Source organism: Serinus canaria, chromosome 9, assembly GCF_022539315.1.
Source record: "Serinus canaria isolate serCan28SL12 chromosome 9, serCan2020, whole genome shotgun sequence".
Lineage (NCBI taxonomy): Eukaryota > Metazoa > Chordata > Aves > Passeriformes > Fringillidae > Serinus > Serinus canaria.
In genome coordinates, this window is record NC_066323.1 from 18533197 (window position 1) to 18545693 (window position 12497).

The 12497-nt window shown below is 42.6% G+C and overlaps 1 protein-coding gene across 5 annotated transcripts in view; it reads right to left on the minus strand.

The window, feature by feature from the left end:
- DGKD (diacylglycerol kinase delta) overlaps window positions 1-12497 on the minus strand; it is a 68584-nt gene that overhangs the window by 40274 nt on the left and 15813 nt on the right. For 4 of the 5 annotated variants that reach the window (XR_007778248.1, XM_030227229.2, XM_030227226.2 and 1 more), the window contains exons 2-3: window positions 3556-3666; window positions 2794-2874 (exon numbers count right to left, since the gene is read on the minus strand). Coding sequence is in view for 4 of the 5 variants with exons in the window: in XM_030227226.2 (XP_030083086.1) it covers window positions 2794-2874; window positions 3556-3666 (192 nt within the window). In the remaining variant the exon portion in view is untranslated. Of the gene's footprint in view, window positions 1-2793; window positions 2875-3555; window positions 3667-6600; window positions 6789-12497 lie in introns of those variants that run through there. The other variant, XM_030227227.2, reaches the window with a different exon arrangement.

Sequence of the window (12497 nt, forward strand, 5' to 3'; positions counted from 1 at the left end):
AGCACCTGTCATAGCCCAGACATCCCAGAAGAATTTACCTTGTAGATAGCTGACTCTCAAGGACAGAGATGGCGGAGACATGACAGAACCAGCAAATACCACACCTAGAGGCCTAATGAGAGAAGAGAGCTCTCTCTCATGGGGCTGCTGTAAGATTCACAGAAGCTTCCTGTTAAATACCTCTGCAGCCACACTGCCTGACCTAAAGGAACAAAGCTAAACATAAAGCTTTTCATTACACATCAGGGAATGGAGCAGTACCACATTTTTGAGTAAGCTCAAAAATGCCCCATGTCATGTGCTTCCAGCCCATTCTATAGCCATCTATACATTAACTCTGAGTAGCAGTCCTGAAAACTGTCCCCACTGCAAACAGGATACACGTACTGAGGAATCTGTGCAAGATCAATCAAGTAAGCTACAGTGGAATTTGTTATTACACACATTTTTCAAAAGGAAGAGGTCCGTGTCTTAAAACTCACTTTTCTTGCTCTCCTTCCTGCTGAGAGCAAACAAATTACCTGTCAGTCATGTCCTATGCAAAAGGTTTACTGGAAGCTATTTTTTAACCTTACTCCTCTCTCCATGCAGCACAACCTTTGCTGGCTTTATGCTCTGTTTTTTTCCTCTCATGAGGCTGCCTCCCCATGCTCCTCAATGCACTTTCAACAGTGCTCTTCTGACTGGTCAGCCCTTATTACCTCTTTTTTTTGGATCAAGACTGTTCCTTAAAGTGGTTTATCTGATGTTTTTGTTGCTTGCCTTTATGTCAGGAACTGAGGAGTATCATTCAGGCAACCTGACCTGCAGAATCTATACATTAGGCAGTACAGACAGGACAGAGGCTGAGTTTTCTCAGAAAGAAACCATTCTTTTACAAATCCACAAGTACCAGTTTTCACTGAAGAAAAGAGAAAACCAAAAAGAAAACTAGAACATCTAAAACTCTGATTACAACACCAAATGCTACATATTTTTAGTTAAGGAGAAAAACCTCAAATCGTATAACACACTGATTTGAAACAGAGGAAAAAAAAAGCATCAAAGAACTCTGAGTTTTAGAAAGGAAGATATAAAGAGGAAGCAGAGCGGTCTCAAAGAAAACCAACGGAAAACTGCATGACTGCAAGGGATCCAAAGCACTGACAGCAATGATGTAACAGAGCAAACCACAGCAAGACTAGGCCACCTTCTGATTTCCTAAGTGGTTTTAAACTTCAAGGTAAACGAGTCAAGTGCTTCCATAAGCCATGATAGAAAGAGCAGATAGAAATAAGGAGGAAACATGCTTTTCTTGAATTTACCTAAGCACCGTGATACACTGCTCAGCTGGAGACAGTGCAAACTGTACCTGCTTGAATTTCAAGGTAAGCCTTTACCTTTTATCAGCTATGGAAGGCAGGGACTGGCAGAGCCTGATACCAGAGTCTTGGAAATAACTCTTCAATGTTTGACTCGGATGGGGCAATCTGACAGAGCAAATACACTACTCCCTCCTGTCCCTAATGCAGTCTTCCTGATGGATATTAGATCTTTCCCAACTACAACAGTAAGCAGCACAGTAACAGTACACCTACCCAAAAAATCAGTCTTTATTCATACTTGAGAAAACTGAAGAAAGATCCAGGATAAAATGCTTTACTAACAGGTAAATAACATCACAGTCTTGAAAACATATTCCCTACTCAAATCTCTGCACAAACCTTCTCTCTACTCTCACATTGATACCTGATATCAATACTAACTTACCATACCCTGATGTGCCTCCTACCTGTCCAACTATGGATATAGAAAGTGTTTTCAAGCTTTGGAAGGTGTTGGGGTTTTATCTGAACACAGGCACTGCAAAGTTAAAACCTACAGCCACAAACTGCCTTTTGGCAGACGTTTAAAGCAGCAGATCACTCCTGCTGCAGCACAAGACACACTGCTCAATGTTGGTCGCCACCTTCAGGACCAAGAGGGATTCTTCCCTCCACCTGGATTGCTCCCCCCTTCACCTTGCATTAGAGCAACACTTCCTTTCCCCAGGCTCCTTCTCCTCTGTACCGACCCCCTCAGCAGCTGGGTGGAGGTTTGCTGCTGATCATCAGGGCTGATGCTAATGGCTTTTATTCTGCACACCAGGTGCTCCCCCAAACTGGAGCTTGCAGAACACTTGCACCTTAGAAATACAATCATTTTTCCTCCTAGTTCCTGAGCCTGGAGAAAATGAAGCAGGGACACCACCGCATTTCCAGACTGCAACTACTTAGTACACATTCCACAACTGACGAGTATCCTGAACCAATCCCACAGTTATTTCTGTGCTATTTCTTTCTGTTCCTCCCTTTGCTTTCCCACTATATATAGCAGGCATATATAAACACACACACAGACACACACAAATAAAGTCAGGCAAAGAAGTTTACATATTTTAATGCCTATGGGAAAAACTACATTCCTTTAGCAAGATCTCCAGCATAAACATGAACATCACCTCTAACTCCCTCAGCAGAACAGAGTTTTCTGTCCCACTGTGCAAACAGGTTCTATCAAACCCTCTTAGCTTACAGGGAAGAAAATCCCTGAATGGCAAGTCTTAGCACAATACATAGTAACCTACGGTATTTCCCTGAGGTAATTCCCCATGAGTATAAATATGAGTTATCATATTTTACAGAAAAATAACTTTATTACTTATTTTTCAGGAAAGATGCTGTGAAAATTGTTCAGGTGATTTGCAACCCTGCAAAAGAGATGGGATGTGGGGAAAAGATGGAAGACGAACAGAAAATAACGCAAAAATCCTACCGTGAAGCTGTTGTTGACATTCTTTGTGCTGGATTCTGCCACACTGGCATCTGTCAGATCCACCTCATCAAAAATAATGGACTGTAAAGAAAAAATTCAAAATCTCAATAAATTATTGAATCCAATGTATAAGCAGCAGATTCAAAGGGAGTCTGCCCAGCATGTTCCACATCACAGACTTTTATGACTCGAAGGAAAGACACAGCACCAACAACATCAAGGACCTGGAAGTCTAGTTCCTAGTTCCACACACTGGAGATCACTCTGGCCTGTCTTCAGACAGTGAATACAATGACTTTATTTTTATTAAAGGATTATTTAAAAAGAACACCAAATAACTAGGTTTTGTTCTTGTGAAAGGAGACAGTTTTATATTTAGTTGACTATCAGCATACTGAACCAGAGGCATAGCAGCTCTGATTGGATAAATTCTAGCCTTGCTTGTCTACTGCACCTTCTCTTTTCATTTGTGTTCTCTTCCTTCTATTGATTTAGAGTCCATTCCCTACTAACATGCACCAAAGGAAGAAAAAATGTGGAAAAATCAGTATCACAGGTCCACATGATGCTTCACTTCAAAATCAAGGATTTCCAAGCGTGAGGCAAAACACAGGGATCTTCTAGTAGCTACAAAGCCTGAAGAGCAGTGCCTAAAGAGCTCTTTTCTCTGCTGAGGGCTGCCTCCCCACTGACATCCATCTGTCTCCAAAGCCCCTCTACTGACTTCCTTCCTCAGCCTCACAGGTACTGTCTGGACCTTACCTTTGCAGTTTTTGCATAGTAGAGTGTTCGTCCTCGCAGCTTAAAGTATCGTCTCTTCCAGCGCTGGAAGGAGCTGGTCTGTTTCATTAGCATCCCCTCTTTTATGACAGTCTACAAAAGCATCAGAGGAGAGCAGTGAAGCATAGGTTTTACTGACAGGCACGTTTTCTGCTTCCCCAGTGCACACCCGAAGGAACAACTGGAGTTGGAGACCAATAACCTCAGTGCCCTCTGCTGGAGGCGTTTCACAGATTCATTCAGCAAAACCGAGCAGCCTTCTCGGCTGAGATAAAACTCTCATGAACAAACAACCCACACTGTGGTGAGGTTTTACCCTTGTCTCCAGTGCTATCACGATACCAAAGAAGATAAATAACTTAAAACTGAATGAGCATTTCAAATCTAACAGTGATTTGGGGAGTGTAACAGTTAAACTCACCGAGGTCAGATTTCAGTCACAGGTAATTGCACCTTTCATTTAATTGGCATCTGATTACCAGCACAAACACACCCAGGATATCTGTCTCTACCTCCAGCTGTGCCTTGCAACCAGCATCTACCTGGCACAGAGGTGGCAAGCTGCAAGTCCAGGGGGTGAAGAGTGAAACCAGAGCAAAGAAGGAGCTTTATCCAACATCAGTATTTGGTATTCTTCAGATAGTCTTGACCCTGCTTCGGTACTCTCTGGCCAGCTGCCATTTCCCAGGGCTGTAGTGCCAAAACTGTCTATGCACACTGACTCTTTTTTCTTTAACTGCTTTATAACTAGACTGACATACCAACATACACAGGCTCATATGCTTATTCATATACTGTGCATATGTGGATTTAATCCACATGTATTTCATTCGGGTTTTAATACCAACAGCTACATGAAAATAATCTCAAAAACTGCAGCTCAGAGAGACAAAAGGCAAAAAAGTCAGGGCTGAATGTCCAACCCCAAATTCCTGATTGCAAATACTACCTAGGAGCTACGAGCAGTGCTATGTCATGCCTTGGTACCTCAAGAAACCTACTTCCCTCCCCAGGAGAGTCGCAGGAACCTACTTCTTGCTGAGAGAGCCCAACACGATAAACACCCAGTTAAACACAGGACACAAATGGTCTGACAATCTTGTAAGACAGGTTATTCTGTACTTGGTGCCAGGAAAGTGACATAGCTTTAACATACCAGGGGATTCAGTGGAGTTCAGGTTTGTAACAGTCAGGTCGCTGATAAGTATCAATTCACAAACAGCACCAAATGGACACTGCCAGGCTACTACAGCACACAAAACAAATACTCTTACTGATCCACAAGGTTTAGTTCATTTTAAAACTCCTTTCCAGGGCATTAAGCATGCTTTTAAAATACTATATATATTTCTAATGTGTGCCTTTGGTTTTTGGAACAGCTGCAGATTTTGATACATTCCACATACACTGGCCCTTGCCAAGCTCAAAGCTTCCTCAAAAACCACTTCGAAAAAAATGCTGACTGTAAGGAGAAACATCCGTCTGACAATATATGCTTCTCTTTTGCTAGACTGAGCTATCCTCAAACTGGCCTGAGAGATCACAAGATCTGGACCACCATGGTGAAGCCTCTACTCACAAATCAGCTGGGAAAGAGCAAGCTGCACATTCCACCAGATCCTAAAGAGAGCTGCCAGATACAGAAGCCACTACAATCTTCCTCCACTGTGTTGGGAAATAGAAAAGGGGGAGTGTTCCCCTGTCTCCTGGAAGAACAGCATCTACCTTGGATGCTGGACCCTGGCCAGCTCCAAGGTTAGCAAACCCCAGGGCTCAATGCTTCCCAGTGGTCTGTTTTACAAAGCCTCCTGCACAGTGGAAGAAATACCTGCCAGTGCTCAGGCAAACACCAAATTAGTGTGCCTGAAGCAGGTACATCAGGAATTGCCAAACTCCACAGAACTTCCAGTAGAATGAAAAGAGAAAACAAAAACACAATTGAGGATTAAGCTCCTATAAAAAACAGCTGTTTCCCACACCAGCTCCCCACAGCTCTGAAGCAGTCACTGAAAGGCATCCTGGCACTCGTTTTCACAGGACACAGCAGCAGGAATATACTCTACGAAGCCATAAAGCATCTAGGACTGGCTTTAGGGTCTAGAAGTTGAACACACCATAGCAAAACCCAGAAAGAAAATGTTAACCCACCTGTGAGCTGGTGTTATGCAAATAATCCAAAATTCAGACATTATCTTAGCTGAAGCTTCAGCATGAGAGAAAACGGAGTGCAAAGACTCATCAAACAGCATCCCTCACTGAAACAACCCCACAGGCAAGGCCAGAGCTGAAGGCACTCATCTGGAACCCAGAAAGATGCATTCATGCTCCTTCTCTGCTATGGACTTTTTAGGAGCACCCAATAACGCAATTTTCACTCTGACTGTCTCCATCACCCATCTGTCAAGTAGAACAAACAGTACTCGCTAACTCTGTGCAAACCCACGAAAATATCTATTTCTCTCACAAGTTATTTTAACCTCCAGCACCTGAGTATCAGAGAGAAATGTAAAGTACCAGCATCCAAATTACCACACTAGAGAAATCACACATTTCTGCAGCTCATTTTTTTTACAGGGAAGAAAATGAGAAAGTGGCAGGAGACTTTCCAGCTTAAGACAGAAACATGGAGTGACTTTTGCATTCCCTGGGAAAAAAACACATATAAATAAAAAATGAGACGAAGAAAGCAGCTACTGAACTCTGCAAAGCCCTGAACCAAATCAGAGAAGAACTAAAAATCCTTGGGAAGACTCCTCGGATGAAAAGCCTGAAGATATCAAGTCAGCCAGGAGGCTGATCAAAAAACAGCAACTTGCAAGAGGAGATTTCAGAGCTCTGCTGCTATGCTTATTTACAGCTATGGTTAAACTGGGGTCAGCCAGAGCCCTTACGCACCCCAGGCTCAGGCAGCATCACAAACTCTTGGCCAGCCCATCCGCACAGTAACTCTCAGCAAAAGAATGCCTCTGCTTTCCCACAGCTCCCACAGCTCCCACCTGCTCCCTCACCTCAGCTGGGCTCACTCACCTCTTCTGCACAAGATGTGCATTCCTCCATTCCTCTTTTAAAACCTCTTTTTTTTTTGTTTGTTTGGGTTTTTTTACCAAAATGCAACACTTGCAGAGGTCACCTTGCCCCGCTCTAAGCGGCAGTTCCTGTCACTGACAGGCTCTATCTATAGAAAAGCTCACAGCTACCCAGCTCAGACATTAAAAGCCAGAGCAGGAGCGCTCCTTCTGCTCACAGCAAACACGCCTCTGGTTCAGCGCTGCCCATCTCTGCACGAGAGCAGCCGGGCTATTTATAGGCACTCACTTCAGCACAGTTTGGTGAGTTTGGGCGGAAAGGGCCAGAGATAAGATCAAGATGACTTTATAAAATGATGTAGACATCACTGCCTTTCTCTTCCTCTATTTTGACTTAACAGCCAAAGGACTTGTTACTTGCAGAGGAATGCAGCTGCAGAAAATGAACTGGGGAAAGGACATGACTGCAAAGTGACACAAATGAAGTAAAAGGGGGGAGGTGAACAGCTACTTCTGCTCCCCAGGCTCTCCGCTGATTTTTAATTGAAGATCTACTCTGATCAGATTACTGGGCATGTAATTCATCAAGATAAAAGTGAAATTGCTTCTCCCATAATGAAAAGAGAGCGTTAAATCTATTTTTAGTATCATATATTGGATCCTAAGGGAAAAGCTACTGCCCTGAAACACTATGTGGATGCACATATAATTATGCACATCCTATCCAGGATAAATACTAAAACTGTTTGCAATGGAACTGTGCAGACTCTTTTCTATCCAGTTGAGTCCCTTTCGAGTGCGGAGTCCTGTGGCATGGCATTCCATAGGCAGACAACACTACGAAAAAATAAATAATCGTCTCGGATCAAGTGTAAAATGATGTGAAACTGGTTTCAACACTGACTCCTTTTATCATATTGCAAGTCAGTGTAAAAACAGTTACAGAAGAAACTGACAATTTAAAACAACACTGCACATAGCAGACTGTCTTAGGAAATCTGAAACAAACAAGATTAGATAACTGAAAGGCAAGGCCTAGGAAATTTCTAACATTTTACTATTTATCTTTGGCCTTGAAGAACAGCAACTTCCTGCAGAAAAAAATTCAGTTTATGGCAAGCAATACACAACCCTCCCCCTAGCTCATCCCCTTTCAAAACTTGACATTTAGGAAGAGCAATAATATGTTCTCAGATTTCTCCTGTCAAAATGGGCGCAGGGTGCAGGCCTAATCCTGAACTGACAAAAGAAAAGTTTTGCCACTGACTTCAACAGGAATGGTTTCAAACAACTCAGAGGACTTAAAAAAAGAACTTAAAAGAAAGAGAGCCTTGTGCTTCACTGTTTCCCCTTCCGGCCTTGTAAGAGCAAGAAGCCAAAAGATTAACAGGAGCTGTTCAGAAAACCAACAAGACACAGTTGTGTTTTTGGCAGCACTGCTCATCTGAGGTGTCTCTGCACCCAGTAACCCATGTCAGGTGGTCAGAGACAGCCGACACAGATTAAGTGCTTTCTACACTGATAACATGAGTGAGTGATTGTACTTAAAGTTAGGGAGGATCACATCAGATTTCAGCTACTTTCAGATTACATCCCTTGCTCTCCTGCACATAGTAGAGCTCACCAAGTGAAACGCAGGAGCAGACAATCCCTTCCTGAAGCTTAAACCTATTGCCCCATTTGGAAGTAGGGCTCTTGATAAAACTGATTTCCTAATCTGGAAAACAAGCCCTATTAGCCAGACTGAGGGTGACTATCAAAAGCATGTCCAGCTGTCAGGCTGGCAAGTGTCCCTCGGCATAGGGAGGCTCCAAACAGTGTTTGATAGAGACAGAGGAACAATGCAACTTATTTCACTGCTGAGATCATAACATATTCTTAGGGGTAATTACTCAGTGCAGCATATCAAAACAAGAATTATGCTTCACTGACACATCTTTCCAATGCAGAAAAAGAACTATGTACAAGGTAACAGCACAAAGCTATCTAAATAGCAACTAAAGAATCCCAAACCCAAAGGTCCCAGCATGTGGATTTCTCTTGTTTATCATGTGTCTTCAGAATGTAAAAACTTTCAGAGACACACTGTTTCTATTTGTATGCACCACAAAGCACTGATGCCAAACAACAAATAATTGACTAAACAAAGCACCAAAGGCAGAGAGGAAAAAATAAAATGCAAAAGTATATGCGGAACTGGACTATCTTTATAGATGCTTGCTAGGCAATTTTACAGACAGCTGAACCCCAGGGACCAAACAACCTCATCTAGTCACTGATTTTGAGTAAGCCATGGCAAAAACGATAGGAGTAGGTCTCCAGGCACTTAAAACATGGCCATGCCGTGCTAGGGCAATACAAATCTGAAACAAATTAATATTCAGAAATCAAACAAAACACAGTAAATCAAACAAAGAAACTACAGGAATAAATCTAACCAACCCCATAGAATAAGACATGAAATGTCAAAAGGGTAGGGGTTAACAAACTAATCTGAGAGCAACATCCTTCCACCAGACAGTGGTCACACCCTGGAAATGAACCATAGGAAGCTTGGAGGGAGGGAAATCTGGAACAGTAAAGCAATTCTAACAATGGGACACACAGAGAGCTATACAGATCTATAGGGGAGCACAAGGTAATTACTGGTTGCATAGTCTTGTTTGGAAATTCTACATTAAATGCATTTTGCTATTGCAAAAGTGAAAATTGGATTCAGATTTCTTTCACTGGTATCAAAAGAGCAAGACATTATGAGAACTCACTGCAAAAAAAGGACTCCAGAAGAGGAAAAAAAGAAAAAAAATCAGAGCTGGAATCAAATGTCAAAATAGAAGCTGGGGTAGTGAGTCAGAGGCCCACTAACAGAAGCTGAACACTACAACTGAGGAAGGGAGTTACAGTACAGACCTTTGTACAGGCACATGGGAAAGCCTAAGAAAACTCTCCTAACAACCATCCTCCCAATTCTCCTCTGCTGTAACCTCCAGCCCTGCTGAATGAGCTGAACTCAGCTGTGAGAGACTGAGGCAAGCATGGCCGACAGCTCTCCAACAGCCTTCCTGCAGCTCCTGAGACAGCAGAATCCAGAGCAGAGCACAGCAACCTATCCATGGAGTAGCTGAGATGTCACTGAAACAGGCAATGCAAGCTCATTCCCCAGATCCACAGTAAAAAATAGGAGTTGGTATCAAATAAATACTGAAAAGGCTTTAAATGCCTTGGCACAGATAAATGATCAAACACTTCTTTCTTCATTAGTTAATGTTGCAGCCAATAAACAAAGAACAGGTCTTTGAACCAGCTTCTTTCAATACCAGGTTCAGCTGCTACTATTATGAACGACTCTCCTAAAAGGGATGCACAGTCACAGACCTAAAGAGAGCAAATTACCAAATGAAAAACAATTTGAGAGCACACAAAAATGTATATGGGGAAGGAAATACAACATACAGCACATCAATGCACAGCTCCTTGGTAAAATGAGCTCTGTCAGACAGCTCCAAGAAAAGTACTAAAACAGATGAATATTCTGGTCAGCTTAGAAGGGAGAATGAAAAACACACCAGTACACTGATGCAGGATGAGTTAGGAGCTGGACAACTCCTGGCATACTAGCTGCTTAAGCCTCAGGATGCTTTCCATAGGCTCCCAGCATCCTTCCCAATCACATTTATCACAAGAGGAAAACTGAGCACACAGCGTCAGTCAAACCATAACAAAGATGGAAGATAAGGGCTCAAACCCATCCACAAAGATAACTAAAGTCAAAAAGGCAACAGTTTAATAGCTACCTGAATATTGTGGAATGGAATAAATTTGTAAATGTGTACTAATTAAATGTGAACTTCATACATTTAAGGACAAACACGAAAAGTTTGACTGTTATTTTTTCTACCGTCTAAAATTATATATACATGACCACATTCCTTTCTTGGGCATTTCCCCAATACACAAAAAATGTCAAAACACACTAACTACTGTAAAACATGTAAAACTTCTGAGACACGCCTGTCACAAGCTATGCATCAGCACCACAGAATCCCCTGTCTGAACTGAGAAGCAAGTGGCTCTTTTGCTGAGGCACAGCAATAGAATTTTATTTGGAATCATAGCTTGTACACAGAACCCTCTAATGCTGCAGCCTGTACCCCCACAGCTTAAGTCACACTCTTATTCATTCAGAGAGACAAGTTACTACAAAAAACGTGTCTAAGCCCCCCCATCCACTTCACCAATAGGCAGAAGGAGCCAGGCACTCACCATAGTGGGCAGTCAGGGCCATTTGACATGTCAGTACCAGGCTGGAGAGTGCGACCAGTGCAAGCCCAGAACAGTGAATGTATGGGAAAGCACATGCAGAATACAGCTGTGGATCTCATCCTCACACTCACAGCCACCCATCCTTCCCACAGCGCTCAACGTCATGGAGACCTTGGCCAAGTAGGAAGGAAAAGCCAGCAGAAAGTACCAATAAGAGAACTTCAGGATACAGGAAAGTGAAAGTTATACCTTGACAAAGAAAACTGAGTTCTTTGCCCTTGTGTTGAGGAGGCTGAAAGAAAGACAGCTTCCTCCCAGTGTGTCTGGATTCCCATCACCTCTGCTACTGAATTCTGCAAGGAGCCTTGTGAGGGACTGGTAGATGCAGAGCTAAATCTTCATTCTTTTACTTCAACTGGTATTCAAATAGGTTGAGAGCAGAAAGCAGCTTTTGGCCTTCAGCCATTTAATTAATACTTAGGTATCTTAGAATTTATTTTTATCTCATCTGTAATAACTGTCGTAATCAGATTTTCCATATTTATGTATTAAACAACCTATGCTTTTAAGTTTTTTTTTCCTCATCTATTTAACATAGTTTTTAAAGGATACTGCAAAGTTTTAATTTGTTTTTCCACTTCCCCTGTTTTAATGTCCTGCAAATACCTTTGACCATGCCAAAGACTTCTTGATCAGCACCAGCAACAACAAAAAAGATGAGCACAGCCCTGGGAACACCATATTGCTAACTTTCAGCTGAACAGAACAGAAGGGGTTTGTGGTGAGTTCCCAGAATACTGGTTTTTAATAAAACCTCAATGATAGATCTACACATTCCAGTGAGTGCTCTGCCCTGCCACAGCTGAGAGCAGTTCCAAGAGCAGGCAGCTCACCTTCCCTGTTTTATCAGACACATTTCTGTCATTTAAAGACCACTGAAGTCAGCTGTCCCACAGGGTAAGACATTACCTGGAGCTTGCACCACCTGCCCCAGTTCCACTTCTTGCATTTGATACAAGTATGTAACCACATTCTCCCTATAGGACACTGCAGGTGGTATCACCTTTCCTCACTAGAAAATTACATTAATAAATTTACTAAAGCTTACAAGTCTCAAGTGCAATGTGCTTGATACAAGCATTATGTGATTAAGAGGGCATTTCCTTTCTCAAAAAAGGCAAACCACAACATCAGAACAGTGGTCAGATGTAAAACTTTTCAACTTAACAATAAAACGGTGAGGAAACAAAAAGCTCTCCTATAAAACCAAATGAAGCAATCCTGCAATAATGAATTGCCTAATTGAAGTGATAATGTTGCAGCCATCAAGCCAACATTTTCCTCTCTGAATGAGAGAAGGGCAGCCAGCTTTAAACCTCCTCCTCCTCTATGTAAGTGCTCTCATGTCCAGGTGTGGTCCAGGGCCTGCAGACTGCAAGCTCCATATATCCCATGGAAGCACTGCCCTGCTGCTGCAGAGGTGCAGCACTACTGAACAGGGCATGCACAAGGAGCTCATTACTTTCTGAAGTGTTTTATATAAAATGTGTGAGGAGGGACCACAAACCATGGGAGCTGCTGCAGAACAGCGCTGCTGCCTCAGCTACTCTGCCGGAAGCTCAACTACCCCTGGAT